The sequence below is a fragment of the Salminus brasiliensis genome, chromosome 4 (assembly GCF_030463535.1).
Source record: "Salminus brasiliensis chromosome 4, fSalBra1.hap2, whole genome shotgun sequence".
Lineage (NCBI taxonomy): Eukaryota > Metazoa > Chordata > Actinopteri > Characiformes > Bryconidae > Salminus > Salminus brasiliensis.
Window position 1 is genome coordinate 30,706,093 of NC_132881.1, and position 26,948 is coordinate 30,733,040.

Genomic DNA, 26,948 nt, shown 5'->3' on the forward strand with positions numbered 1-26,948 from the left:
CCTGTGCAGCAGGGTTTCACTGCCGCAGGTTAAGGATCACCCTCTCTGATGTAGCATGCTTTTTTTTGCTTTATTTATTTAATACATTTGTAATAATAAACAATGAAAATTCATAATAAACCTAGAACTCAACCCATACATGAGCTTGACTATACATCACTGCTACATTTTACATAATTGCTGAGTGAACTCTGCAGTCATAGTATATTCCAATTACAATGTCTGAATATTCTTAATAATTATCAGTAAAGTATAAAAGGGTGTAGGCTCTTCATTATGCTATTTTATCATTATATCAGAGGCTTAGAATTGTCTTAAAATGCAAGTAAAATGGCTTATTACAATTATTTCTGGGACTGTATATCATCCAAAAAAGGTTGTAGAGATCAAAAGACAGGCAAGGCGACCAATAAATATAAGTTATTAATTTCTTTATTGACTTTAGTGACTTCATCCTTTGTCTTTACCTCAGCCTCCACCCGTTCCCTAGATTTGCTTTCAGTTTCTCAAAGAAGGAGATTTTAATTTGTGTCTGTTTTCACAGTTACATTATGTAGACACAATATAAATAATGCATTATTATGTATATTATAATACAGGTGATGGTCAGCCACAGACGCTCAACAGGGACATCACAGCCGCCATTGGCCAACTTTTAACTTTGTGTGTTAGAAAACTTTCAGCAGGAATCTCTACTTTCTGTCTGTTGTATTTCATTGGTGCTCTGTTGTCTGATCAATGGAGGCTTGTGTTTGTAGGTGTATTCAGGGTGGACAACCGCACTGGAATGATCTACACAGCCAAGCTACTGGACTATGAGACAGTAACCAGCTACGAGCTACGTGTGCAGGCTGATTCGCTGGCTCTTGTCCTGGCCAACTTACGAGTGCCTTCCAAAAGTAAGTATTGTAGATTAGAGACAGTGATCATGACCTCACTTGTGAGTCCTGTCCCACCCCTGAACATGCAGAAGATCCAGTAGTTTCAAGCCCACCCTTGCTGTCCTCACCAAGGCCAATCAGCATGAACGGATGAGGGTCAGTAAAGGTCACTGGATTGGTCAGGGTTTGTTTACTTAGGCTGTAAACTGTGTACGCCCCCTGTAGAGCGGGTTTACGTGAGCACTGATTGAAATGCAGCCTTTGTCTGTCTGACCTCACGATTGGTGTACTACCGCAGACTGAGGACTGGAGAACAGCGATGGCTGGTTCTTTCTCCACTTTTTCTCTATCTTTGTCTGCGCGCTTGTTCCAGCACAGGGCACCCGCCCCTGCTGAGCACTTTTATTAAAACTTTATTGATGTGCATTAAAAGGATCAGAGCGGAACAGGGCTAGAATCACCCGATTAAGATTGTCGCAGCCCAATTAGTCAGATGCACAGACACACACATACATACACCTACACACACATCAAAGAACCATTCGCTGCAAATAACAGCATGCACTTAATAATGCAGTGTTAATGGTTTTGAATCAATTTAAGCCGAGAGGGTTTTTGCTTGCATGGAGAATGAAAATGCACTTAAAGCCCACTTTGGAAATCATTGTCCTACAGGGGGGAATTACTCTGCCCAATAGCTCTGGATCTACTAGGTACCTGCGGCAGAGTGTGTTTAAGTGTGTGCGAATGTGAGCATGTGTTTCTGTGTCCATGCTTGTCTTCTTTAAGTACATAATATGCCAAAAGTTTGAATGTTCCAGGCCAAATTACTAGTTCATAGTAAACATAACATAATCAATATGGTAAATGAATGAACTCAGTTACTTGAAAATTAGAAAACAAAAGTTTGGATACCCTACTGTTTGTAAAGTCTCGGAATGTATTTAAGTCGTTAGGCCTTAACTGACCTGTTGAGGAAGTTAAGGCCGACGATGATGATGGTTGAGGAGGTGAGGAACTGTTATTATGAGCTATTAGTGATGACAGTTCCAGTCCTTAATAAATACCCAGCAATCAACAACCATGGGCTCTTCCAAGCAACTGGCTGAGGGTTTGAAAATGAAGCTAATAGATGTTTGCAAAACAGGAAATACTGAAGATATATAAAGAGCCTCCACTGTCAGAAATGTCATTAAAATGGCAATTAAGGGGAACTGTGGGGGTCAAGGCAAGGCAAGATCAGGAAGTTTAGGAAAACTTCCAGATCAAATTTCTTAAATGCTGAGAAAAAAAAAACAGTATAAAGACAAAGACATGTTGGAGTATGTATTTGTGTGTGTCTGTAGTGTCTGTGGATGAGTGTATGTGTTTGTGAATATCTGTGTGTGTGTGTGTGTGTGTGTGTGTGTGTGTGTGTGTGTGTGTGTGTGTGTGTGTGAGTGATATGATGTATAGAGGTTTGTTTGTCCTGTTCACCTGGTATAGCCTTAGTCACCTGCCACACGACATTAGTTTTCCCGGAGCTGCATAGTGGAAGAAAAATGCTTTTTGACACTACATATTTCTCACCTCTACTGCTGTGTGGAGGTTGAGCCAGCTTTGTATACATATTTATTCTATGCACCTCTAACTGTGACAAATGGGTTCAGCATTTCCTAACACTGAGTGGTTTCTTGCCCGCCCTCTCTCACTCACTTTTTGTGTTGGTGTGTGTATGTGTGTGTGTGCGTGTGTTTGTGCATGTGTGTGCACACTTTGCACAAATGGGACATAAATAAACAGCAAACACAGCCAAGGTGTTTATCGACGTACAGGATGAGAATGATCATGCTCCAGTGTTTACTGAGGCTCTGTACATTGGAGGAGTAACTGAGGACACCAAGACCTTCACCTCAGTGCTGAAAGTTATTGTGAGTATCCCTTTGCATGTTTTGCAAATTAGACCTGCACAGTGTGAGCAAAACATGAGTAATGTGCTTATACTGAGAAAGCACTATTCCCTGCAATATATTTAACACACTTTTGTAATTTAGTAATACCACATGGTTAAAGATTGACCTGCTTCTTTTTGACCAGTCATTCACATTCAAGATTATCTTGATTTGTTAAAACGCTTGTAGAAGCGCTTGTCTGTAACTGATTGGTTAGTGTTAATTGTTTATTGCAGCTGTCCACAATATCAGGATTGCTAAGACCTGTACAATCACTAAGAAATCATATATTTTGCAGCCCTATTACACCTAAGGTTATTGGAACACTATTACTAGAGGACTACTACTAGACTGGATTGGTTAGACTGGCAGTGGGGTAATGTAAATATTTCCAGAGTATCTCAGTGATTTTAGTCTGGTTATGCCTTTTTATTGACTGTTTAGTCTCTGTCTATGAAGATCTCAGCACCTTTTACCTACCGAAACAAACTACAAATAGCCCCAGTTAATATCAGCCCTGTGTACAATTACACGTTGGCAAATATTAGATCAAATTCTGCGAAAGAAGAATTTTGTATTTTTTCTCAATTGTGGAGACTCTCAAAGAAGTCTATGATTGCATATGTTGTGACACATATCAAGCCATCTATTGTACTGCTAGAAGTAAAGGTCTATAAATATTTAAACATTCAAAATATCGGAAAACAAAGCTTTAAATTTATGCAGAAATGTTAAATAAGTAAACAAATTCAAAAATGATATGATTAAATGAAATGTGCAATGTTTTCTGCTTGTGAGCAAAACAGATTGTTTATGGAACTTTCTTATCCCGTGACAATTTCTCATTACAGATGTTATGTGTTAAAATTGCATTAACTCACCTTCCCATGTAAAACTAATTCCATCAGAATCATATTTAAAGCACTGTTTAGACTGGATTTGTTGTACACGGGGAGATGGGAAATTTAATTATCTCCATGATTTTAGTCCCAACAGAATCTAAAAGTAAAGATTCATTTTATCTACTAGAAAACACACTGTACAAAATAGTCATTACAGATATTATTTGGTAAAGTTTCGTCCCTACCTCCCCATATAAAACCCCTCCTATCCTATATATCATATAAAAATATAAAAATATGTCCTAATATATTCCATTTATATTGTGAGATCTGCTGACAGAATCATTTAATATAGTGCAATGTAATCAATTCTGGTATGATCACTGTGACTTGTTCTGTTTCAGTACTTTAAAGCAGAAAAGCTTCAGTAAATAGAAGTTTGTTTCATTTCTATACTTTACTTAATGGGAAAGCTGCTGTAAGTTTCAGCTGCTGGCACTTGTGTATTGCATCTGATAAGTGGTGAACTCCTGTCTCCACACACAGGCTCATCTGTCAGGGCCAGTGCAATGCCACCCACCTCTGCCCTGTTCCTGTCCAATTAGACCCACCAACTTTCTTTTCTCTCTTGTTTTCTCGCTCTCTCCACCTTTAAAGTCCTTAGCAACCATTTCTAAAATACCTGCACATATGCATGTGCACAATCACATGCCCATTCCCAGTAGGTAATAAGTATACATTGTGCTTTTGCAGAGATGAAGAGGGAAGAGGGCCTATGGCTGTTAATAGCTGAAGAGAGTAAGACAGACGTGATGCACACTTTCAGAACAGGAAAGAGCCTGACAAATGGAGCCAACACAAAGGGTGCACTAGGAGTGCACCATGTGACTCTATATAGAGCTAAAGCGAAGACCACATGCTGAGAAAGCCATGTACTTTAGAGTGTTGAACTCAGAACAAGACATTTCCAGTGAATATGAAGCATTTCCATTTATTACTGTTTATTACATCAGTATATTTATTACAGATTATTATTATTATCACTTTTAGTCAAATACAATCCATGTCCGTGTCACTGCATTCTAAATAAATCAGCACATACTAAGCATTATTTTTCATATATTTTTTTATTATTAATAATATTAATAACATATTTCTCTGTATATTTGAAAATGGCCTCTTTTATGTTAATGAAAGCTATTAATGTAGAGTGTTACCTTTTTGCATTTGGAACCTTATAGAACTACATACATTTACATTTCTCTGTAATGCTGTTCCAAGACAATGTAACCTGAATATCTAGTAACCTGAATATACTCATATTTTATTAATGCCTATTTATAAGCAGGAAAAGTATCGGATATCAGTATCAACTCACAATTCTCATATTGGGGCAACCATATTCAATTTAATCCAGTCCAGTTCAATTAAAAATGTATTTTGTCGCTGTTATGAAAAAAAGCTCCAAAATGGCAACTTTAAAAGAGTGGGTAAAATGTCTTCAATGGACGTCAGTTTTTTTAAATTTTGAAAGTGATTTTGGAGCATTTCTTCTATTGGTCCATTTATCATGATATTATACAATACATCAAGGAACAACATGCATGCATGACAGCAACAATGTGTATATCAAATTTTACCACAGAAAACAAACAGCTTTACAATAATCCAGGCCCAATACAATTCGAATACAGTTGCAATCAAACGTATTCAACCCGCACTGCAACAAACCCCCATGGTTTATTCACAAAATGTAAATTAACTTTTAGCTGTATGCAATAAACTAATCGAACAAGAACAATTTAAATATCTCAGCAAAACTAGCAGAACGAAATGAACCACAAATACCACTTTTAATGATGACTGCAGTCTCAGAATTATTTAACCCCCTGAACAGAATCCCTCATAAGATCACACATTTGCAAATCAGGTGGCAAATCAAGGCCTTGATTAGTTGCATCAGGTGTGCAAGCCAAGTTAGTTGTCCAAAAAGTTGAGAGAAGAGATCATTGCTCTGCACAAACAAGGAAAATAATTCAACAATAGAGCAAAGGCACTGAGATACAGGTAGTTCACAAGTTCAGAGTTAAAGGAACACTGGCTATGCTACCTGGACATGGCAGAAAAAGTAAGCACCGGCTGCTACCCGATTCCTGAGGACACAGTAATGTACAGTCTTAAGGCCTGTACACCTCTACTGACCCAAAATCTCCAGTTCCATTCTCAAAACCACATAAATAATCCACAGAGGCTTTGGGATTGTGTTCTGTGGAGCGGTGAAACAAAACCAGAACTTTTTGGGTCTATGAATCATTGGCATGTCTGGAGGAGGAGGAATGAAGCATACGCTGAAAAGAACACCCTGCCTACAGTGAAGCATGGCGGTGGCTTTGTGATGCTCTGGGACTGCTTTGCTTCCTCTTGGACTGGAAACCTGCAGTCTGTGGAGGGCAAGATGGATTCAATCAAGTATTAGGAAATCCTTGGAGAAGTGGCTCAGCAGACTAAGATGCTGGCCAGAGGATTGTATGTTAAATCCCAGGAGCCCAAGAGAGCACATTTCTCTCCCCTAAACACTTTCAGTGTGATGCTGGAAGGCACATACGTCTGTTGGCTGATGTATCAGAGCTGGGGATCCAGAGCTTTCCACCGAGCGTGTTGGCTGCCTAGTGAAGCTGCACTGGCAGCAGTTCAAAAACAGATGGTGGCTGACTTCACATGTATCAGAGGAGGCATGTGCTTGTCCCTACTCTTCTAGTGTCAAGGCATTGCAAGTGATAGGGGGAGTCCAAGTGAGTAGGTGGGTTAATTGGCTCTGATAAATTGAAAAGAAAATAAAAGTAGTTAATATTTGTCATGCCTTCTGTGAGGAAGCTGAAGCTTGGCCGTCATTGGACCTTTAACAGAACAATAATCCCCTGCAGACCTTAAGGTCCACCAAGGCTTGATTTTAGAAGAAGTCCTGGAAGATTCTGGAGAGGCCTTCACAGTCATCCGACTTACCACATAGAAAATCTATGGTGGAATTTGAAGAAGCATGTAAACCCAAAAATATTAGTGAACTGGAGGCCATTGCTCATTAGGAATGGGCTAGGATTCCTCAGGAATGCTGCCAGAAGGTATTTGTGTTGAATTTGGAGAAAAAAATTATTAGCTAAATTAGTTGAGCTATTTAAATTGGTCTTGTTTGTTTGATTTATTGCGAACAGCTGAATGCATGTTAACCTGTCACACACTAACAAGCTGATAGTAATGTGTTGCAGGTTGCTTAATAGTCATAATTACAGCATTTCAACATTTATTGATTTGCTTTTAAATGGTCATATCACTGCTGTCATACCATTTAGCTATTTCCATTGCTAACGGGCACTGATACTGATCAGCCCACTGATCAGTCAGTTGTTCGTTTCTTTTTGTGTGTATGTGTTTGTGTATGGTGCTTGTGTACTAGGCAAGAGACAAAGATACAGGAAACTACAGTAAGATGGCATACAGGCTGATCATCCCCCCTACAGCTGAGGGTCAGGACAGCTTTGTGATTGAGCAGTACACCGGCATCATCAAGAGTGCCATCATGTACCGCAACATGCGCCGCTCCTACTTCAAATTCCAGGTCATTGCCACTGATGACTACGGCAAGGGCCTGAGTGGCAGTGCTGAGGTGGTGGTAAGTCCCTTTGTGTGGGGGTGTTTTAGACCCTACAGTGTATGTACACTTGTTGGACAGAAGTATTGGGGCACCTACATGTTGCATGAGAGCTTTTATGACATACCATTCTAAATCCATAGGCATTAATATGGAGTTGGTCTCTGCAGCTCTAACTGCTCAGCTGGGAATGAACGAAACCCTCAAATTCAATGATTAAGAGCTGTGTCCCAGTGCTTTTGTACTAAAAAAACCCATGATGCAATGTTATCACAGTGTTATTTTGGCATGATTCCATTCAGATTATTCAAGATTTGCGAAATGCAGAGTATTTGTCATATGCTGTAGTGCAGTTTAGTGTTTGTTGCACAATACACTTGTTTTTTTTTAATAAAGCAGAATAACAATGAAGATAAATCAACCTCATTCCTTACTGTATTTACAAATTTAGGAGCAAAAGCCCCCTAACACTTTAAACTACAGCAGTGTCATTCAAACATGAACAGGATATTACACACTAATCAAACCTTCTGCACTAATAAGCAGATTTGATGGCTTATCTAAAGCAATGGACCAAACAACGGCTCCACTTAACATCCTTCATTCATCTTCATTTCATTTGGGCAATTTGGTGTTCATTTGGTGTTACTTAGCATGATATCCAGCCACTCCTCTATCATAACTGCTGATAAAATATGTGGTCTTACAAAACAGTAAAATAAAAGACTTGTGATGCTGATAAAATCTTGCAGAATAAAAGAAAAATGTTTTCAATATTGATATATTGAAATGGGTTAAAATACTAATAATTCAAGCGTTGATGTTTGGGCCTCCGTGTTTTAATTCTTGTTTCCATGCAACATTTTGTGACATGTAATATTCTCAGTTGTATTAGTTATATTGGCTGATGTATGCTGTACTGTTCAAACATGTGGACATTTGTCACATTAATTACTATTGCTAGTATTATAATAACTTACACTGTATAAACTGTAATACTATAAGCTGGCTAGGTATTTTAAGAGGTTTTATTTAATATTTAGATATTTGGACGTACCAAAGAAGTTATTTGATGATAGGAAATATATAAAGTATACTTGATACAGTCTCTGCTACAGGATTTGATTAACATCTGTATCTGTTATGTTTATTATCACTTCATTTTCAGAGGTGCACCACTTTTAGTTATCATCAGTTATCAGTTGTAAAGGAGTACAGGCATCATAATAGTATCATTTTATGCAGCAAAATTGCTTCCAACCTTTACCATGGTAGAATACTGTCTATTGTCTGCTGTCTGATCAGCTGGCAAAGTTGTGGTGTCTTTATAAGAGCATCACAAATTAAAATCTGTTAAACTTCCAGCTTTCTGTTCAGATGATGCAGTATATTGGCTGGTAAAATCTACATTATCAATCCACATTATCATTTATTATTCACTTTACTTGGGGTCATTACTGCAAGTAAGTAAGACGAACATTTGAATTTACAAAAGTCATCCCTCTAAATAATTTAGAGTAGAATCTAAATCAGATAAGGGAATACACCACATGGTAAGTTGCCGTGGAATGAGGCTGTGATCAAATTTGGCTCTGAGTGGAAAGTCTTTAAGCTTCATAAACATTCAGATTGGTGTGTTTGTTTGTGTGTGTGTGTGTGGTGTGCATGTGCCTACAGGCTTATTAGTGCAGCAATGCATTTACATTTGTTTACTGTTGACTGAATCAGTTTTCACCCTAATTGTATCTTTCTGGCACATGTGCAGACAGTGAATTGTGCATTTGTATGAAATCTGTGGATCTAATAAGTTCCTAATAAAATAAAGGGGGTTGGGAGAATTGCCTGTGTATATATATATATATATATATATATATATATATATGTATATATATATATATGTGTGTGTGTGTGTGTATGTGTGTGTGTTTGTGTACAAAATGGAAGAAAGCAAGACTTCATTTCCAGGGTGGAGCAGAAGGCTGAAGGTGAGGGAATGTTTCAAAAGGGTTCAGTCTCAGGTCTCTGGCGTCTTATTGGCCAACAAAATTAGAAGCCATTAAAGCAGCACATGCCAGCCATCGTAAAGCTTGCTTTCAGCAGAGCGGTCTTGAAGCCACAGTGAATAAAAAAATTTTCTTTCTCTGTCTGTCCTTTTCTCTCTCTCTCTCTCTCTCTCTCTCTCTCTCTCAGATCTCTGTGGTGAATGCATTGGACATGCAGGTAGTGGTATCCAACGTGCCACCCACCGTAGTGGAAGAGAACAAAGAGCAGCTGGTCAGGTGATACTTCTTTTGCTGAACTTGAGAGGATTTGATGGCTCACCTCAAACACTGCACCAAACATTAGCTCCATTTAGCCTCTCTCTTTTCACTTCATTTGTGTGATAATATAGTATGCAGCCTCAAAATGGGGAAAAATAACTGATAAGAATGAATGTATGAATGTTTACAAAAGTTCAGACCTCAGACCAAAGCTGTCAGATTTCAAGAAATTATTAACTGAATGTTATAATCTATTAATAAAAGAAGTAAATGTATACTTAGCTGTCAGATTTCAAGAAATTATGAACTGAATGTTATAATCTATTAATAAGAGAAGTAAATGTATACTTAGTGTTTTTTTCATTGAAAAGTCTGAAAAGTTCTCCTTTAATTGAGACAAATTTGCCCAAGTTCCTTGAAAGTTGTTTGGCCAATACTTGCATTCAGCCGTTGTTAACATTGCAACAGCTTGTCAGTGGGATTCAGAAAGGGGCTTTGACTGGACCACTCAAGGACATTGATTTGTTTTTCTCTAAAGCCACTGCAGGGTAGCTTTGATTTTTCTCCCCCTAGTTCTATGTCTTTAACAGACAAAAAAAAGAAATGTATGTTTTATAAATATTGGCTGGCATTTTGTTCTGTTCATTTGTCCTTTAGTTTTGTCATGCTTTTACAGTCTCTGCTGGTAAAAAAGCAACATCATAGCATGATGCTGGCACCACCCTGCCTCACCTCAGGGATGATATTGATTGAGAAATGCTTTGTGTTCTTGGACCAGCACCAAACATACCATTTGGCATTTAAATCAGAAAGCCTTAGTATTGCCTCATCTTACACAACCTCTTTTGGCGCATGGTAGTGGTTTGTTCAGGTGCGTTCTTGGAACATTTAAATGCCTTGAGCCAAAGATAGCTTTAATAACTGCGCTGGGCAATTGTTGAATTAATGAGTTATATTCTCAGCAATTGGTATATTTTGCTGTGAGGTCCTGCACAGGCCGTACCCTTTACTAGCGTCCTCCTAGTCCAGCAGTTTGCAGGTGTATGATCTTTTGTATGAGGTTTCCTACCTGTGGAGCAGACAAACATACGTGCTGTCTGACTTGTATTCAGAGTGCTTCTTACCTTTTGCCTTTTGAACATCATAGGTCGGTTCTGAATACTTCTGTCACCTCTATAATAACAAATACACAGTACATACAGGCAGCCTATTCTGTAGACAAGAGTCACTTTTCTCTTTCTTCTGACTCCTTCTCTGGATTGTTAGTGAAGAGACATGTGTAAAAAGGTGCGAGAAATGACATTCAGTTTTGCATAAACAAGCAGGCACAGACATTTTATGCAGTGACTTTTAAGTCAATAATAACTTGTTTGCAGCACTTATGAGAAGAAAGCAAGCAGCATTTTGGGACTTCTATAGAATTCGATTTTTGGGCATGCTACAGCAACTTTCAGAAACACAACCCCATAATAAATCTGCTCTGTTAGTTTTCTTCTTGCTACGCAAAGTGCATGTAGCATTTTTGCAGAAAGCCACCTCTGTTGACAGCTGTAGATTTACACAGCAGTTGTTGATATTTGCGGCTGTGAAGACTGCAGCAGTTCACTTCTTCTGCCTCTGCTGTATATCCAATCAAGTGTTCACAGAAAGGTGTTCTCCTGTAGGGTGAGGGTCATGGCCATGTATGTTTTGATATGTTGATTGCAGGATTCTTGAGCGTTATGTGCAAGATCAAATCCCTGGTGCTAAAGTGATAGTGGAGTCCATTGGGCCGCGGAGGCATGGGGAAGGATATGAATTAGAGGACTACACCAAATCTGATCTGCAGGTGTACGCTATTGACCCTCTCACCAACAGAGCAATATCTCGGCAAGAGCTCTTCAAGTAAGCAGTGCATGCACATACTAGTGTATATGAATAAGTACAACACATATGCCACCCACACACACACACACACACAGTTTAGCCCACCCAATGAAACCCAAAGCAAACTCTCCTGGAAGGATATTTATCATCAGATGAGTGGTGTTAGATTAAATGTGCATGTCCGTGAGCTTGTGGTTTTCATCCTGCACTCTTTGAGTGTGTTTCATTAGGTCTCAGATCACTAAGCTGAGGTTAATTAAATTTGGGGACACCACATTCATACTCGACAAAAAGTCACATAATTAAGTATGTTATGCTATAATTACATTTGCAGACCATAACAAAATCAAAACAAAGTAATAACACAGTTTGCAATACAAAAATTATATTTTTCCCCCAATTTGGAATGGTTTACTGTCAGACTCAGAAAAGACATGTATATTTTGCATTAATGATAGCTCAGTGTGTCTGTATTGATTGACTTGATTACTGATGCTAATTGTGCTAATTGTTAGTGTTATAAGTGCAGGAACCATTGTCATATCTGCACTGATTTTACTGGCATTAGCTCATCTGCTGATGGAAATGAAGCATAACGCAGGCAGTGTTTCAGACGTGCACAATGCTGTATGTCCTTACATGTTTTGAATGATCAGTTTCAAACTGATAATTGGGGTGATGTGAACTTAATTAGAACATGTTTTCATTTCATTCAAGCTAATTGGAATATTTTTTTCCTGTGTGCCTCTCAAAGGGTCACTGTACTACACTAATTTACCATGACGAATAATTGGATAATAAAAGCCTTGGTGTTCTTTTTGTTTGAAGAGCTTTCAGTTAAGGTCTTCATTACTGCTCATTACAAAGAGCTCTCATACTAGCATGCACATTATAATCCTTTTATGCATTCTACATTTTGCTAGTTCAATTTTTTCAAACCAAAACAAAAGACATGTGATTTATCTTTTATCTGACATGTACGGGCAAGTTTGTAAGTATTTAAACAGTGACTCAATTATTGTCATTTTGTCTGAAAGTGCAGACTTTCAGATTTCATTTAAAGAGTTGGAACTACAGCCATTTTTACATTGCTCCTTCATTTCATGACTTATTGGACCACCACACTGTTAAAAGTGTTCCTTAAGGAACTTTTGGAGAAAGCTTCAAGAAAGCTTTTTTTCTTTTTCTTGAAGGTTCCTCAAAGAACCTTAAGAGGTTCTTCCACAGATTCAAGTTGAAGAACCCCTAAAAACTTTTGAGAATCTTATACTTTTAACAGTAAACACAATTATATATAACATGATTATTTCTATTATATTATTATATTATATTATATGTCTTTGCAGTAAATGACACCTTTATTGCAGATGTTTTGTGGGTATTCAGTATAGTTTTTAGTAAGCGAAAGGTGGTTCAGATAGGTTGTGGTGAAGTGACTGAATCACCTAAAGAACATTAATTAGTTCTGGTTTTATACTGTAGCCTTCAGATGTAAATAATATGGTTGCCTTCAAAGCAGTATATGTTTGTTTTTGGTTGTTTGCTTACTTACAACCCCATGAAGTATACATTTGTTTTTCATCTTTATGTAGGTCTATTTCCACCATATCTATGTGATGCCACATGTTTTATATTGCTAAATAATAAAAACAGCAGCAATAATACAAACAACACTAAAGAACTTTTGCTAATGGCCAAGCCCCAGGATCCCTCTAGCCAATAGAAAACTTTTTAATTAGAGTCTTTCCAAAGTGATTTCTTCTCTTCTATGTCCTTTGAGATTGGAAGATTGTGCAGGCTGGCAGTATGTGGGTCAATGAATTATAAAACGGTTGTAACTTTTTTTTGTCTCAGTTTTTGTGAAAAAGAGTCCTCAAATATGTGCTGACTCATGCATTAACTCCGCCTTTACATACATTATTAACGTATAGTTATATGTGCAAAAATTCTAGATTTGTGCAAAATGTGCAAATGTGCAAAACATTGAAGATACATATGTTTACTCATAGTAGCATTTTATTGCATTTTATTTTCAAAAGTGTTCAGGCACCCATATTGAGTGAATTCAGCTATTTGAAAGAGCATCCATTTCCATTAAAATAGGATGCTCTGGGTTAGCCACACGTGAGCCTAAGGGCATCATGTCCACGGCCAAGAGTCAGTATAAAGCCCCTCAGCATTGGTTAAATCTCATAATTCAGATAAGTCAGTCGGTTGCACTTATTTTCAGATGACTTATATATAGATAAATTTGGTTTGGTTTCTTGCAAACAGCTGACAGTTTGCTAATAAACCTAAATGTTTTCCAGGTTTCTTGATGGTAAGATTCTGGATATTAATAAAGAGTTCCAGCCGTATCTTGGTGAAGGTGGAAGGATTCTGGAGATTCGCTCTCCAGACATTGTGGCCACTGTGAAGAAGGCTGCTCAGGCTGTGGGCTACACAGAGGGTGCACTTCTCGCACTGGCAATCATCATAATCCTCTGCTGCATCCCTGCTATCCTTATCGTCATGGTTACCTACAAACAGTGAGTACAGGCATTGTTAGCGGCAAGCTGTGAGTAGGATTATGATGTGTGATCAGCAATGTTGTGAAAGACATCACAACATTGATCATGTGTTGGGTCATCGGAGACTGACACTGAGTATCCGTTGTCATTGGTTTGATTTCTTGGAGTCTGGAAGGCTATGGAGATCTGTGCATGTCTCTGTTAATATCCATACTGCCATGCTGAGAGCACTAAGAGTGCCAAGAGAGATATAGCTGAAGAGCGTCTAGAGTAAAAGGCCTGGGGCAGAAGAGAGAGAGGGAGAGATCTAGGAAGAGAGAGGTGATGGATGAAGAAGGAGAGAGAGAGAGAGAGAGAGAGAGAGAGAGAGAGAGAGAGAGAGAGAGGGAGAGAGAGGGAGAAAGCAATGGGAAACGGGTGCCAGGTATTAAGCCGGCTCTTTCTCTGTAATTAGCCATGCTAACGGGCTAATCTTCCCGCCAGCACTGTGTGAAAGCAGATTAATTACAGCCATTTGTGACAGATCTGCCGCATTCTCTCTGCTCGTCACACCGCTCCGTCACACCTCACCCAGCCTCGCAACAATACAGCATCTGGCTCTGTGCCTCTCTCTCTTTCTCTCTCCCTCTTTCTCTCAAGAGAGAGACAAACCTAGAGAGAGAGAGATGGGTATGAGGGTGAGGGAGAGAGAGAGGGCTACAGCATAGGTCAGTGCATCTGTCATCAGCTGTTGTGTCAACATGCAACTGAGGAAGCACAAACACACAAACACCTACACCCATGGCATTACCAACGTACGTAAATATACACTACAGAGCTTCCCAGTCTCAGCAGCAGGTTTGAGTGACTACTTTATTTATACAGCCACAAAACACAAAAAACAGCTGTACAGAAACTTTTATCTAGATTCCTGAGGAGCAAGCCTAAGGACAACTTTGAAATTCAATCCAAAATTCAAAAGTTGAATTCACTTCTGTCGGCTCCTCCAGAGAGTGGAATAATAATCATAAATGAAGTTTACAAATGTGTGATTAAAGGAGAGTCATTCAGAGCATTGAGGGGGATGATATGTGTAATAAGCCAGTGACTGAGGCTAACCCTTAGAAGTTGAGCTATTTTTAGTTGGCTATACTGTGTAAATATGTGAGTTCCCATAATCATATTACTTTACCTTTGGTGAACATTTTGCATACAGATATTAGTCTGTACTGTGAGCTTGTTTCCATTTGTTTGGAGATCATGCCAACACTCAGCACAATGTTGGAGTAACTTCTTCATTAAGCATAATAATCTCCTATTGGCAAACCAAAACATTGGGGTGATTAAACATTAAGAATCCACACTGCCAGAGCAGTTTCTCCACTTCAGGGAGAATTGTTTAAAGAGTGGGAAATGTTTAATATCAAATAACACCATGCTGTTTCATATAAGGTTAATATGCATTTGGGTCTATTATGATTGATAGTGATAATGCTTTGTTTGTCAGGCAGAGTCTATTGTATTACGGGGGACTATTGATTGTATTGCCTTATATGGGGACTCTTCTCACTCACACCTTAGACGGTAGAACCATCCCAAGAAAGGTTCATTAGGAAACTAAAAATGGTTCTCCAGTGGCATCACTCCAGAGAGCCTTTTTTATCACCTTTGTTTGGAGGAGGGCACAGACAGGAAAGAGACAAGCTGAACAAAAGAGAGAGACATGCCTGAATGCTTTGAACAGATGTTTAAAGAGCTATTTTAAGCCGAGGGGTTTGTGTGTATATGTGTGTGTGTGTGTGTGTGTAATTTACATTCTCCTGGGATTACTGCACCTGATAACCCTGATGATGAAGAAGATGATGATTATGATGATAGTGTTGATGAGATGTATGTTCATAAAACAGTCTAGGCATCTAAAAGGGTTATTTGGAGCTATGCCACAGAACCACTTTTGGTTCCCTGAAGAACGCTTTAATGGGTTGAACTATTTTTTGGAAATGATGAAATATGTGAGTGTGAAGAACCTTTTTAAAGTTTAAAGAACTTCGACATCATTAGCATGGAGTATATATCACTGGAACACACTCGGTGTAACGTCTTGTCTTGTGGATAATTGCTTTTTAGTTAAATAAATAATGTTCCGAAGCAGAGATAGTGGCAGAAGAGTTAGTGTGTGACTTTCTAATAGTAAGCACAGAGCCTGGGGTCAGGCTTGGAGAATGATGTGTACACGCGACAGAGGAAGAGATAGAAGGAGGGAGAGATTGAGATAGAGAGAGTGGTTGCAGAAAGGAGGGGGAGGGCTAGAAAGAGAGAGAGAGGTTGCTGCTGAGAGCTGATTTCTCTCTCAGCAGTGCAGTAGAGAGAGATGTGTGATAAGTACGGGTTATTCTCCAGCCTCAGCGCTTATCACTGCACGGGGAGTGGAGAGGGGAGGACTAATGTGCATTCCACCACCTGCAGCAGTGGATTCATCTAAAGCAACATGAAAGAGCCTCCACAATATTATTAAAACTCTGCGGCTTGGAAAAATGGCGCTGGGAAAGGCCTGTGAAGTTCCCATTTTTAATTTATACTTTGTGTTGTGTTTTGATAAGGAAGTACTTCTGGGCTAATTATCTAACAATACGACTTGTCCCTTCTCATTCATCTCTTCTTTTTCTCTCCTTTTTGTCTCCCATTCCATTGTGGCTGTGCGCGGACCCCTCTGTCAGATTCAAAGAGTAAGTGCTATTCATACATTTCATTATTCTCCGAACAACTCCCACATTCTCATTATTCAACTCGGCCCTTTAAATGTGAATGCACCAATCAAAGGCCTGAACAGAAGTGTCGAATAAAGCATGTTCCCGTTCTTACCATCCATTCTAACATAGTCAGTGATCCTTGTGAAACAGAACAGCAAGGCCTTGCTCTCAGATTTCATCACAATCACCAAGCACAAAAGGAATAGGCTTATCTCCATCATAATCATCTCCTCACCTCAGATAGGCCCAGTGTGGAAGGTCCTGAATTACAGGCCTGAATTTCCATGGTTGAGAAGATGCATGCAGAAAGGAGTCTAATGAGAGCTAAAGGAACTTTATTTTATGTGTGCTCTTGCTGGCAGACTTGCACATCAAGAGGCCAGAACAGGGATGTGTTTGTGTGATGCCTGTGAGTGACCTGTTGACAATGAGAAACTTTGTTGACATTATTTGTAGGAGACAGGCCGAGTGTGCCAAAACCGCCCGCATCCAGATGGCGCTTCCTGCTGGCAAATCAGCAGCACCCACTCCGGCTCCAGCTCAGGCCAATCTCTATGAGGAGCTGGGGGACAGCAAAATGTGAGTCAACTGGTCTGAACTGTTCCTTATTGACCTTTAAGTGTGATTATGTGTGTGTGGGAGTGTGTGTTTTAATGTTGCCACTCATCTCCAATATGTCTCACAGATATATCAATATTCAATATTTTTTTATGCCAAAAACAGACAAAATTGAGGGTCTTTTATTCTTTAAGATAATAAAACATGCAAAATTATAATAAAATTAACTTTATTTGATTAATAATTTAATACACTTAGCATTTACCATATTTTGTGCTTTATTGTCAAGCACAGTAGCTTCTTCCTGCAAGTTCATTTTTACAGACCATAATTTATCAATGTAAAATATTTCAGAGACCTGACGACTTTGAAGAAATTAACATGAAACTTTAGATACTGGCCAAATATGAGCCTCAAATCGACTTAAAAATATACATTTAAACTGTTTTATACCAATTACTGATGTTACAGAAACAGGAGCAGTCACTAACTTCTTAAAACTCTGTACAACATGACGGCACTTCAGTTGTTTGGCCAGATTTGATATGTTAGCGCCTTTACTTTCTATTTGCAACACATTCATGACGTGACTAAATGACCACTCCAGCCCCTCTGGAGAAAACCTGAGAAAAACTCATTTTTACCAGGATGTGATGGAATATTTACCAACATGCCAATTCACACAGGATTAATAAATCCCAGGGTTGCTTTATGAGTTGTTTTATAGAAGGTAAAACGAGCTGGAATCGTTACTGATGCAGGCGCACACAGTCTGTAAACTGGCATGGTGGATTCAGATGGGACTAAAATCACTGAGATTCACTGGTAACTTGGGTCGGAACTGTTCTGAAGCATCATTTGCCGTTTAGCATTTAAGCGTAATAAACCACATCGCAAGCGAGACCTCCTCTCTAAGTGGTAAATTACAGAAGCCTATTTTGGTCAAAAGAAAGTCAGTAGCAATTCTTTGGGAAGCGAGTATTGTACCGTTTCATTATTAAGATCAACACTGTGTTCGTACGTGTGTGATTGAGGTTAGCGTGATGACTGTGAATCTGTGTTGAGTGTGCTTGTGTATGAAGACATATGTCATATGATACTGTATTTGTTCAAACAACAGGTATGGCAATTCCTTTTTTGTTTTGTTTTATTAACTTAGAAAGTACATTATTGCATTTGATGAAAATGTTAAACTGGGATGCCTGTTTTGATCAGTTTGGGATTTTACACCCCTAAAAGCAGTGCTTTTATTCTGTTGCAAACCATTTTGACTGATTTTGTTAGCCTTTTCATAGTGTGACATATGGATGCAGTATGAATGTCAATCTCAAGAGCTTTGTGACTGATATGACCTCTCCTTCAGTTTCTCCGCCCTGCCTGTTTAGTTGTAGGCATCACCTGAACCCTCCCTGTAGCTCATGAAAGCATGCTGGTTGGTCCAACTGAAAAATGTCCAGAGAAACACCTACCAGTTAGGCAGGCAGTTATAACTCCCTGAGTCAAGATGGAGTGAAAACCGCCTAGCATTGATTGCATCCATCATTTAGAAGAGAGATTAGTTTTTCTTCTATTAAGGGCATTTATGGCTTATTTCTGCACCACAGGGAGTCAGAGGTGGATTTAATTAGTTTTGCTGTTGTCTACTTTATGGGCAGTATGATCACTGGACACATCTTGGCCATTAAGAACAGTAAGGTCCATTGGCAAGTTAAAGATGCACTTAACTGTGTTAATGAATTGGTTGAGATTTCTGCAGATGTAATTGCCTCACCCACAGGAAACTAGAGTGTTAATGTAATATAACCAGAATAAATGCAGCAGCTAACTCAAAGAGACAGGACCTTAGATTTTAGTTAATCATTTAAGCCAAGCACAAAGATAGCCAGAGCAATTTCCCTTGGCCTCAGTTGAATAACAAACAAGTCCCAGAGAATGTGCACCAGAAATAGTTAGCAAGAAACAATCTTTTGTAAGAAGGATGACTTTTAATTAATTTAAGGTTATTATTATTCTGTTATATACATTTTTTACCGCAGTGAGTTTTTCAATAGCATTTTTTTTTAGCTCTGGACCTTGAATTCAATCTTTGCCCTGGAGTTACAGTGTAATCACTGGTGGGTTTGACAGGGGGTAGCCAAACAATTACCTCAGTAATTCCATTAACTACCAGTGATTACACAATCTCTAACTGGATTCAGGGTTTTGAATAGCAGGACCTCTTGTTAGTAGGTTTTTGCATTAATATGTCATTACCTCCATAACAGTTATTCGCATGCTAATGCAGCGCAGTCAAGTTCCATCCATTGGTTCCATTTAATGACATTCATGCTGTGGTAATATACATACTGTGCACATTTCCAGCAGCATGGATAATTAACTTCTGCATGCAGAACACATGCATCTTTCAGACCTACCTGCAAGTGCAAGTTTAGCAGAGTGGCTTTCGTTTGTCTTTTCTCTTTGTTCATATAAATGCATGTCTGTGTCTCGTATTCTGTTGGAGTCTGACTGCTTCCACTCACATTCACCTGCTGTCTCTGTCTCGCTGTGTGTCTTTCTTTCTTTCCGTCCATTTCATTCCATTCCTTTTGCTCTCAACTCAGACTGCAGTAAGTTATTTACATTTTTATTCTCTCTCTGCCTCTCTCTGTAGACAGCCCTCTTGCTCAGCCTTCACTCTTTGCTACTAATAGTGAATTTTAACTATTCTGCCCTACTTGAACTCGTGGCTGGTAGTTCAAGTCTCTGTGTAATAATCCTGCTTTTGTGTTGCCACTTAATGCCGTAGAAAAGGCTTAGGCCTGTTTTAATGAGCAGAGCAGAAAGAAAAAACATGATGTCAGCTACGCAGACAGAGTGAAGCTCCTTGTGTGTAGAGGTTCGACAAAGGTGGTAGTGATGTACATAAGCATCCCCAGCCTCTGATACTACCATGATGATTCTCTTCCCTCCATATACCCAAGTAGTGCTTTACACATCCTTCACCTTGAGACCGGCTCATGCCTCAGATTGTCTAGATACATGTGACCATGAATAAACCCAGAGGTGCTGTATGCCCATGTGCGTCAGGAACACAGCTGCACTATGAATCTCTATCTGTCTTTCTCTGTTAGGGAGCATGACTGAATCATCCTTCTCTGCTTCAAGGCAAAAACTGTAGGATTTCGTAAATATGCCTCTAGGATTCCGCTGTGGATTTCATTTGGCATATTCCACCAAAACTGTGGAACTAATTTCTATCAAATCAGTGTAATTGTTTTTTTGTTAGTTTTTTTTTTTTTTTTTTTAAAGAAGCATAATATTTCTAGCAGCTCTAGTGGAGTGTTATTCCTAGTAAGATTCAAAATAGCTCCAATTATATATGAGCAGAGTATAATATCACAATATCACAGTAGACATTGTCATAATACATATCACAGTATCTAAGTCTTCTGAGTTTAAAAAAAGGCCAAATAGACACAATGGAACGGCAGAAAAATGCTAACAAAACTGATGAATACACTTGAGTGGTGCAACTATCTAAGTTCTGGCCTCGGGGGATGACAAGTTTGCTCCCCAACGTTGCCACAATCATCAGTAGCCAAGAGTGTAAGAGAGCGTTCTTGGCCTTGCTTTTTTTGGAATGGCCCTCCTAGTCCACCCTCAGCGCAATGCTACCAGAACTGCTAACAGAATTAGCAGTAAATGTTCTCCTCCAAACAGGTTGAGCTGTGAGCTGTGTAACACAATGACATTTTGTTAGCAACAGCTGCAGTACAGTGCTTGGCCTTATGTGACTCAAAGAAAGCAAGTCAACTAGCAAGTAGAGGGGAGACTCAAATGGAGGGGAGACTGGGGGAGGAATTCAAATTAAACAGGACCATGGACTCCCACTATCGTCAAGAATCATTATCCTGACAACAGGGAGAAACCAGCTATGCTTCTTTGAAGCAGCCGGATTAACCTTTTTAACCTCTCTTAAATGAAACATTCACTTGTTCACTGATCTTTAAGTGCTGACAATATCCATGATATGCAAAAAAGAGCTTACTGTGATGTAATTCATCATGATGACGTTAACTAATCCTCTCCTACCACCAGCGCAGAGTTACTGGGCATACTAGTGCTACACTGATAATCAGAGCAGAGCATTCAGCTAGGCGTATGTTAATAAGGCCTTAAATACAGGTGTGTACAGGCCCTGAGAGTGAAGGATTGGATTGGATATTTGGATTGGATTCTGAAATCCAAATATAGAATTCCCTCAATTATTCTTTCCTGCTTTTTCACCTTTGTATCCTTTCCTTACACTTTAAACACAAAGACCTTTTTCATTTATCACCTTATCTTGCTACCTGTAGCAGGCACAGGAAGTCTGTAATCGGAGAGGCTGATCGACAGGGACCTCTCAACACCATGGCTTGTGACACAGTTGTTCAACATAAGCAGTGTGTCATCAATGGCACGCTGCATAGCAAACTGCGCAAATCTGAAAGCAACATCACCTTCTTGTGTGATCTGCATCCATTCACTACTGAAAACCCACTGTACCTGGATGGGATATGCAGTAGCCCTGACACCAGCACCAAGAACCACCGACTAGACAGCTTCCGGGACATTGACCCTTCATCCCCTATGAGCTTGAGGAGTCACTTCTCATGGTCTTTGCCATCCCGCATTCGAGGAGGTGGGATTTATGACCAGCCCCAGGCCATATGGGACCCAGCGCAGTGGCAAGAGCCAGAGGAGAGTCTGAAAGTGGTGCTTAAGGACAGCAGGGAGGAGCTTGATGTTGATATGGTGGTTGTGAGCGATCGAAGCACCAAGCTGTCGGTCAGGGAGCAGGCCAGGCAGTTTGAGCAGCAGGCTCTGGTTGAGAGGACACCTCGCGCTTCACTGGACCTGGACAATCTACTGGCCACTAGCAGTCCTCCTTACAGTCCCATGTCAGTGGGAAAGGATGTTCCCCCCTGCATCATCATCACTGGCAGTGATGGAGAAACCCCTCCTCTGCTGCCTACCCAGCGACCAACACCCCCAGTCCTGAGGAAGTTCAGCTCTAGCATTTCCAGCTATGTCACGGTAGAGCCCTGCGAGGTCCGGCTGGAGATTATACCGGATGCTTCGGACACCCCGCCTCCACCTCCTCCATCGCCACCCATTGACCTTTCCTCTCTCCCTCCTCTAGACCCACTCTCTGCTTTTTCACCTTCCTCTTCCCCAACCACAGATACTGCTCTTTCTCCATCCCCTCCTCCAGCCACGCCTACTGTTTTTTTTCCTCCCCTTTTTCATAATGCCCTTTTCCCTCCCCCCATTCTACGCACCTCCACCCCACCTCCTCCTGTTCCTTCTTTGGTCTTATCACCAGTCAGGGAGATTCTAGCCAAACTCCACCCTGTGCCTTTGGAATCTGACAGGCCGAGGAGGGAACTCAGAGGAATTCTTAAATACTCTCATAATGAGACTGGCAGCCACTACAACCACACAGACAGAAATGTCCGTTTAGAGACAAAACGACCCAGTGTTGTGTTAATAACAGAGCCTGAGACGGAGTCTGATGAGGAGAACAATGAAGTGGACTCATACTCAGACTCTTTAGCAGATTCAGAGTCAGAGTCATCTAACTGATATCAGCACACAGTCTTTTCCCATCCAGGACTACCTCTTTCTGACTGAACTTTCTGGAGCATCCCATCCTTTATCTTCTTTTCTAATCTGTTAATAACTGTACAACTTTCTTAAATGTCTTCCTTATTTTTTATGACTATTATAATTTTCAGCTTTTTTCTACTCTGTGACCTGAACTGATTTTACCTCCTTGTAATTCAAAAAATAAGAGTTGTACAGACAGATTCAATAATGGTTATTGCATTTCTATGGCTATCCTGCTGCTGCTGCAGATAAATAGAGGTTATGACCAGTTGACCTTCAATATGACTCAATATTGAAATCAATGTGACTGTGTGATGGCTATAATAATGTCAATTACTGATGTCATTTATTATACTGCTCTATTGGATGTAGGTACATTATAAAGATGCAAACAAATGCCCATTGTGAGCATGTCTGTTTCCTCTTGTCCTTGTTGTGCTGTGAGTTTTTGAACTTCACATCTTTCTCCTTGGGCACTACTTCTCAATTGCTCTTTAGTGGACAAAAGCAGCAAATAGATCTTTTGCTCTTGGCCTCTGTTCACTCACTGCCTGCTTATTCATCTCCTTCATCTTAATCTCTTTCACAGCCTCTGTGATGCACTTTTTCCTCGCCAGCATGGTTATCGCACTCAATAACCCACTCTAAAGAGACGTCAAATGGCGTCAGACCTCCTGAGGTTGGCCTGTTTTTGTACACTTTCGTGGATGTTTTTGCCCTTTCACAAATAAAGGGAGTCAAGAAGTGCACTGGGCTCAAACAATAGAGATAATAGGCAGTGGGTTTGGTGACAGGAAAAGTGTGCCCTGCCACCAGCCAGCTGTATTCATCTCCAGCAAGAACACAATCAATCTTTCAGGGCTTCTTCGGATGAATAGCTCGCCGTGTACCCATAAAGCACCCTTCTTTTCCTACTGCACACACCCTCCCATGAGCCTGATGACACCTATTCAAACCACATTATTAAATGTGGAGTCTAAATGATTTATTTACAGAGGCAATCTTATCTGTTCAGTTGATTTGGGTGTTTTGCCAGATTTATTAGTCGGGTCTATGATTATTTGTTTGAAATGCACCCTAATCAGGCTGAATTTGACTTCTTGTGTAGAAAAAAAGGAAAGCTGAAGCTGAAATCATGAATAATATTACAATCTTTGTAATGTTATTCATGGCCTTTTAGAGTTTGAGGAGTCTTTTGTCGGAGAGACACAGGGAGTACATTTGTGTTATGAGGCATGTATCACAGACAAGTAATATGCAACTTCAGACTGAACATGATGTATTGGTGAATGTATTACCATTGTTATTGCACTGGTGAATTGATATACATTGAACTGAATACCTATGAAGCATTTCTACAGACACTCGTAGATAAGGTTAGAACACATTAAGGAGACATTCATTTTGTGAATATTCAAGGGGGTATTCTAGTCTATATAATTTGAATAACAGCAAGGTAATAGATCATGCAGAACTTTTTTTGAAACGTCAATTAACCTCTTAAGCCCTTTTTACATCAGATGTGGATCGGCATGCGTGGTGCGCCAGAACACTTCTGCAACGCTTGTCATTTCACACTGGATATGACACACACACACACATGTCTCAAGGGGCAAGCAGTTTCCCCTTGATGGGATTACAAGCTACAAATGTCTTTATTATTCGTTGATTTAGTAAACTTTATGCACATTCCCTTTTTAAATTAGCCTCACTGCTACCTGCATGCTTTGTTAGCCAACTGTTTTGTTTACAGTATCAAAAAGCAATAAGCTTGTTGTTGTGGAATCTTAAGAAATACCTTATTGAGATGTTTATTGACCTAGATGATACATTTATTAAGAATACCACATATATAATAGTGTAGATAATGCTTTTCGTGCTCTTTCTGCCTATAAACCACTAGGCTGATACGCACGACATGCATCAAAAATGGAACCAAAACTGTGGTGTGCCCGTTTGATGCAAAATACTTTATTGACTAATATAGGAGCGCATTGCTTGCAATGCAGTACAAAGCGTTTACCACGTCTGCTGTGAAATGGGCTTTAAACTGTGTGACTTTTATTACAGCTGTATCTATAGACTATCAAGTCCAGAAGCCTCCAACATTGTACAGGTACACAGTGAAGTGCAGTTACACTCCTCCAGGACTGTGTTGCAACATAGAGCAACACAACATTTCAAAAAACTATATAAAGTGCAATGTGCAAAACGTAAAGCAAGAAACAATACAATAAATACGCTACATACGAAGGACAGCAGGCACACTATATACAATAAACAGAACAGTACTGAAAGTATGTGATGAGGACAAAGGTGCAAAGACATGTAGCATGCTATGACATTTAAGGTATTTCACAGTCAGCTTATGTGAACACAGCAGTTACTGAGACAACAAACATTACACAAGAAAATAGGTAGAGTGCGGGTCCATCAAATTGAGATATGTGAGGGTGTTATCATTCCATAATTCCGCAACAAAAACATGGGCATGAATGTTTATTCACATAATTCAGAGCTTCCCCTCGGACTCACCTAGAAGTATGTTTGCAGGAAATAGGTTTTCTGTTCCTTTCAAGTGCAGGGAGACACGTTCAAATAACGTTCCCTGGGAATCGTCTGTAGCATACAGATGCAGCCTACTGGCGTGTGGTATGCTGAAAAATATTGGAGTATTTTTTTTAATAGGTTACGTTAACTGACATTAGCTTTTAATGACAGTTAATGACAATTTTTTTATTATTGATTTTTTTGCGACCACATCTGCAGATCTGTGCAGCAGAAATTCAGATATTCCAGCATTTGTTGTGTATTATAACACATGTTGTAATGCAAAGAGGACTGCAGAGAGCTAGGTGTGATTAGGCTATGCGTGAGAGAGTGTGTGTATGGAGGATATATATGGGTGTGTGAAAGGTTATTGGAGGGTGAACTCCACAGGGACTTGTCACTTTGTATGCGTGATCAGATCTGCTCAGCAGGAGGAAAGAGAGGCTGTGATGTCTGCATGCACCGGGGACAGAGCTAATTAGCCGATTGATCCCGCCGCCTCTGACACCACTCCTGTTCACTCCCCTGTTCGTTTTCTCTCTCCAGCTCCACCTGTCTCTCCATCTGCATTACTGCCCTTTTGCTTCTCCTCCTACATCTCCTCCATCCACTCTTTTTCTATTAATATCACCTTCATACTCCTACAAACAAACAGGCCCACGCTCAGGATGTTGCTCATATCTTTTGCACAAGATTCACAGTCATTTACGTTCGATGACCATGTTTTTCTTGACTTAAACAGTCCTTTGGACTAAATAGGGTTTCTCAGATGAAAACTAGTGTCAAGACTATGCTAACTGGTCTAAAGAGTGTGCAGTGTGCTGTTTGCTTGACCCTTTAGGACTCCTCTTTGAGCTGAGGTGCTACATTTGGAAAACCCAGCCCAGGTTGCTTTTGCTACAGTGCCTATAGGACACATTATATATATGTAAACAATATCAGACTGGCTGCCCAGCAGTATGCCTCATTTAGAACCACTGTAGACTGACTAGGCAGATACATACCAGCAATAACATTAAAACCACTTAGATAAAATAAAGAAAGTAGCATAGATTATTTAGTTGCAGTGTAACGACAGCAGTCAGGTCTTGAAGTTGATTTTTTGGATAATGGTAAGGATCTGAACGAATTTGACAAGGCCCAAATTGTGATTGCTAGATGACCGTCTCAGAGCATCTCCAAAACAGCAGGTATTGTGGTGTGTTTCTGTTATGTTGTGGTTAGTACCTACCTAAAGTGCTCCAAAAAAAGAGAACGGGTGAACTGGCACCAGGGTCATGACAGCCCATGGTTCAGTTTTAGTGTGTGGTGAGGCTAGACCATTTGATCTATTCCCACAGAAGAGCTACTGTAGCACTGAAGTTATTGTACACTATATAGACAAAAGTAATGGGATTTATTGTTTTTTCCTAAATCAAGGGTATTAATAAAAAATTATCCTGTTTTTGTTGGAGTAACTGTCTCTACTACCCAGGGAAGACATTCTACTAGTTTTGGGAGCATTGCTATGATGATTTGATTGAATTCAGCGACAAGAGTG

At 39.7% G+C, this 26,948-nt stretch overlaps 2 protein-coding genes across 4 annotated transcripts in view; both read left to right on the top strand.

The window, feature by feature from the left end:
• The window catches only part of pcdh15a (protocadherin-related 15a), a 285,392-nt gene that overhangs the window by 246,049 nt on the left and 12,395 nt on the right, over positions 1-26,948 (top strand). For 2 of the 3 annotated variants that reach the window (XM_072677968.1, XM_072677967.1), the window contains 6 exons: positions 759-899; positions 2,664-2,791; positions 7,106-7,321; positions 9,491-9,579; positions 11,269-11,445; positions 13,737-13,959. In XM_072677968.1, the coding sequence (XP_072534069.1) occupies positions 759-899; positions 2,664-2,791; positions 7,106-7,321; positions 9,491-9,579; positions 11,269-11,445; positions 13,737-13,959 (974 nt within the window). Of the gene's footprint in view, positions 1-758; positions 900-2,663; positions 2,792-7,105; positions 7,322-9,490; positions 9,580-11,268; positions 11,446-13,736; positions 13,960-16,633; positions 16,643-17,122; positions 17,246-26,948 lie in introns of those variants that run through there. The other variant, XM_072677969.1, reaches the window with a different exon arrangement.
• On the top strand, positions 21,620-22,834 carry LOC140553921 (protocadherin-15-like). Its single transcript, XM_072676710.1, has one exon. The coding sequence runs from the start codon at positions 21,620-21,622 to the stop codon at positions 22,832-22,834; it is 1,215 nt and encodes a 404-aa protein (XP_072532811.1).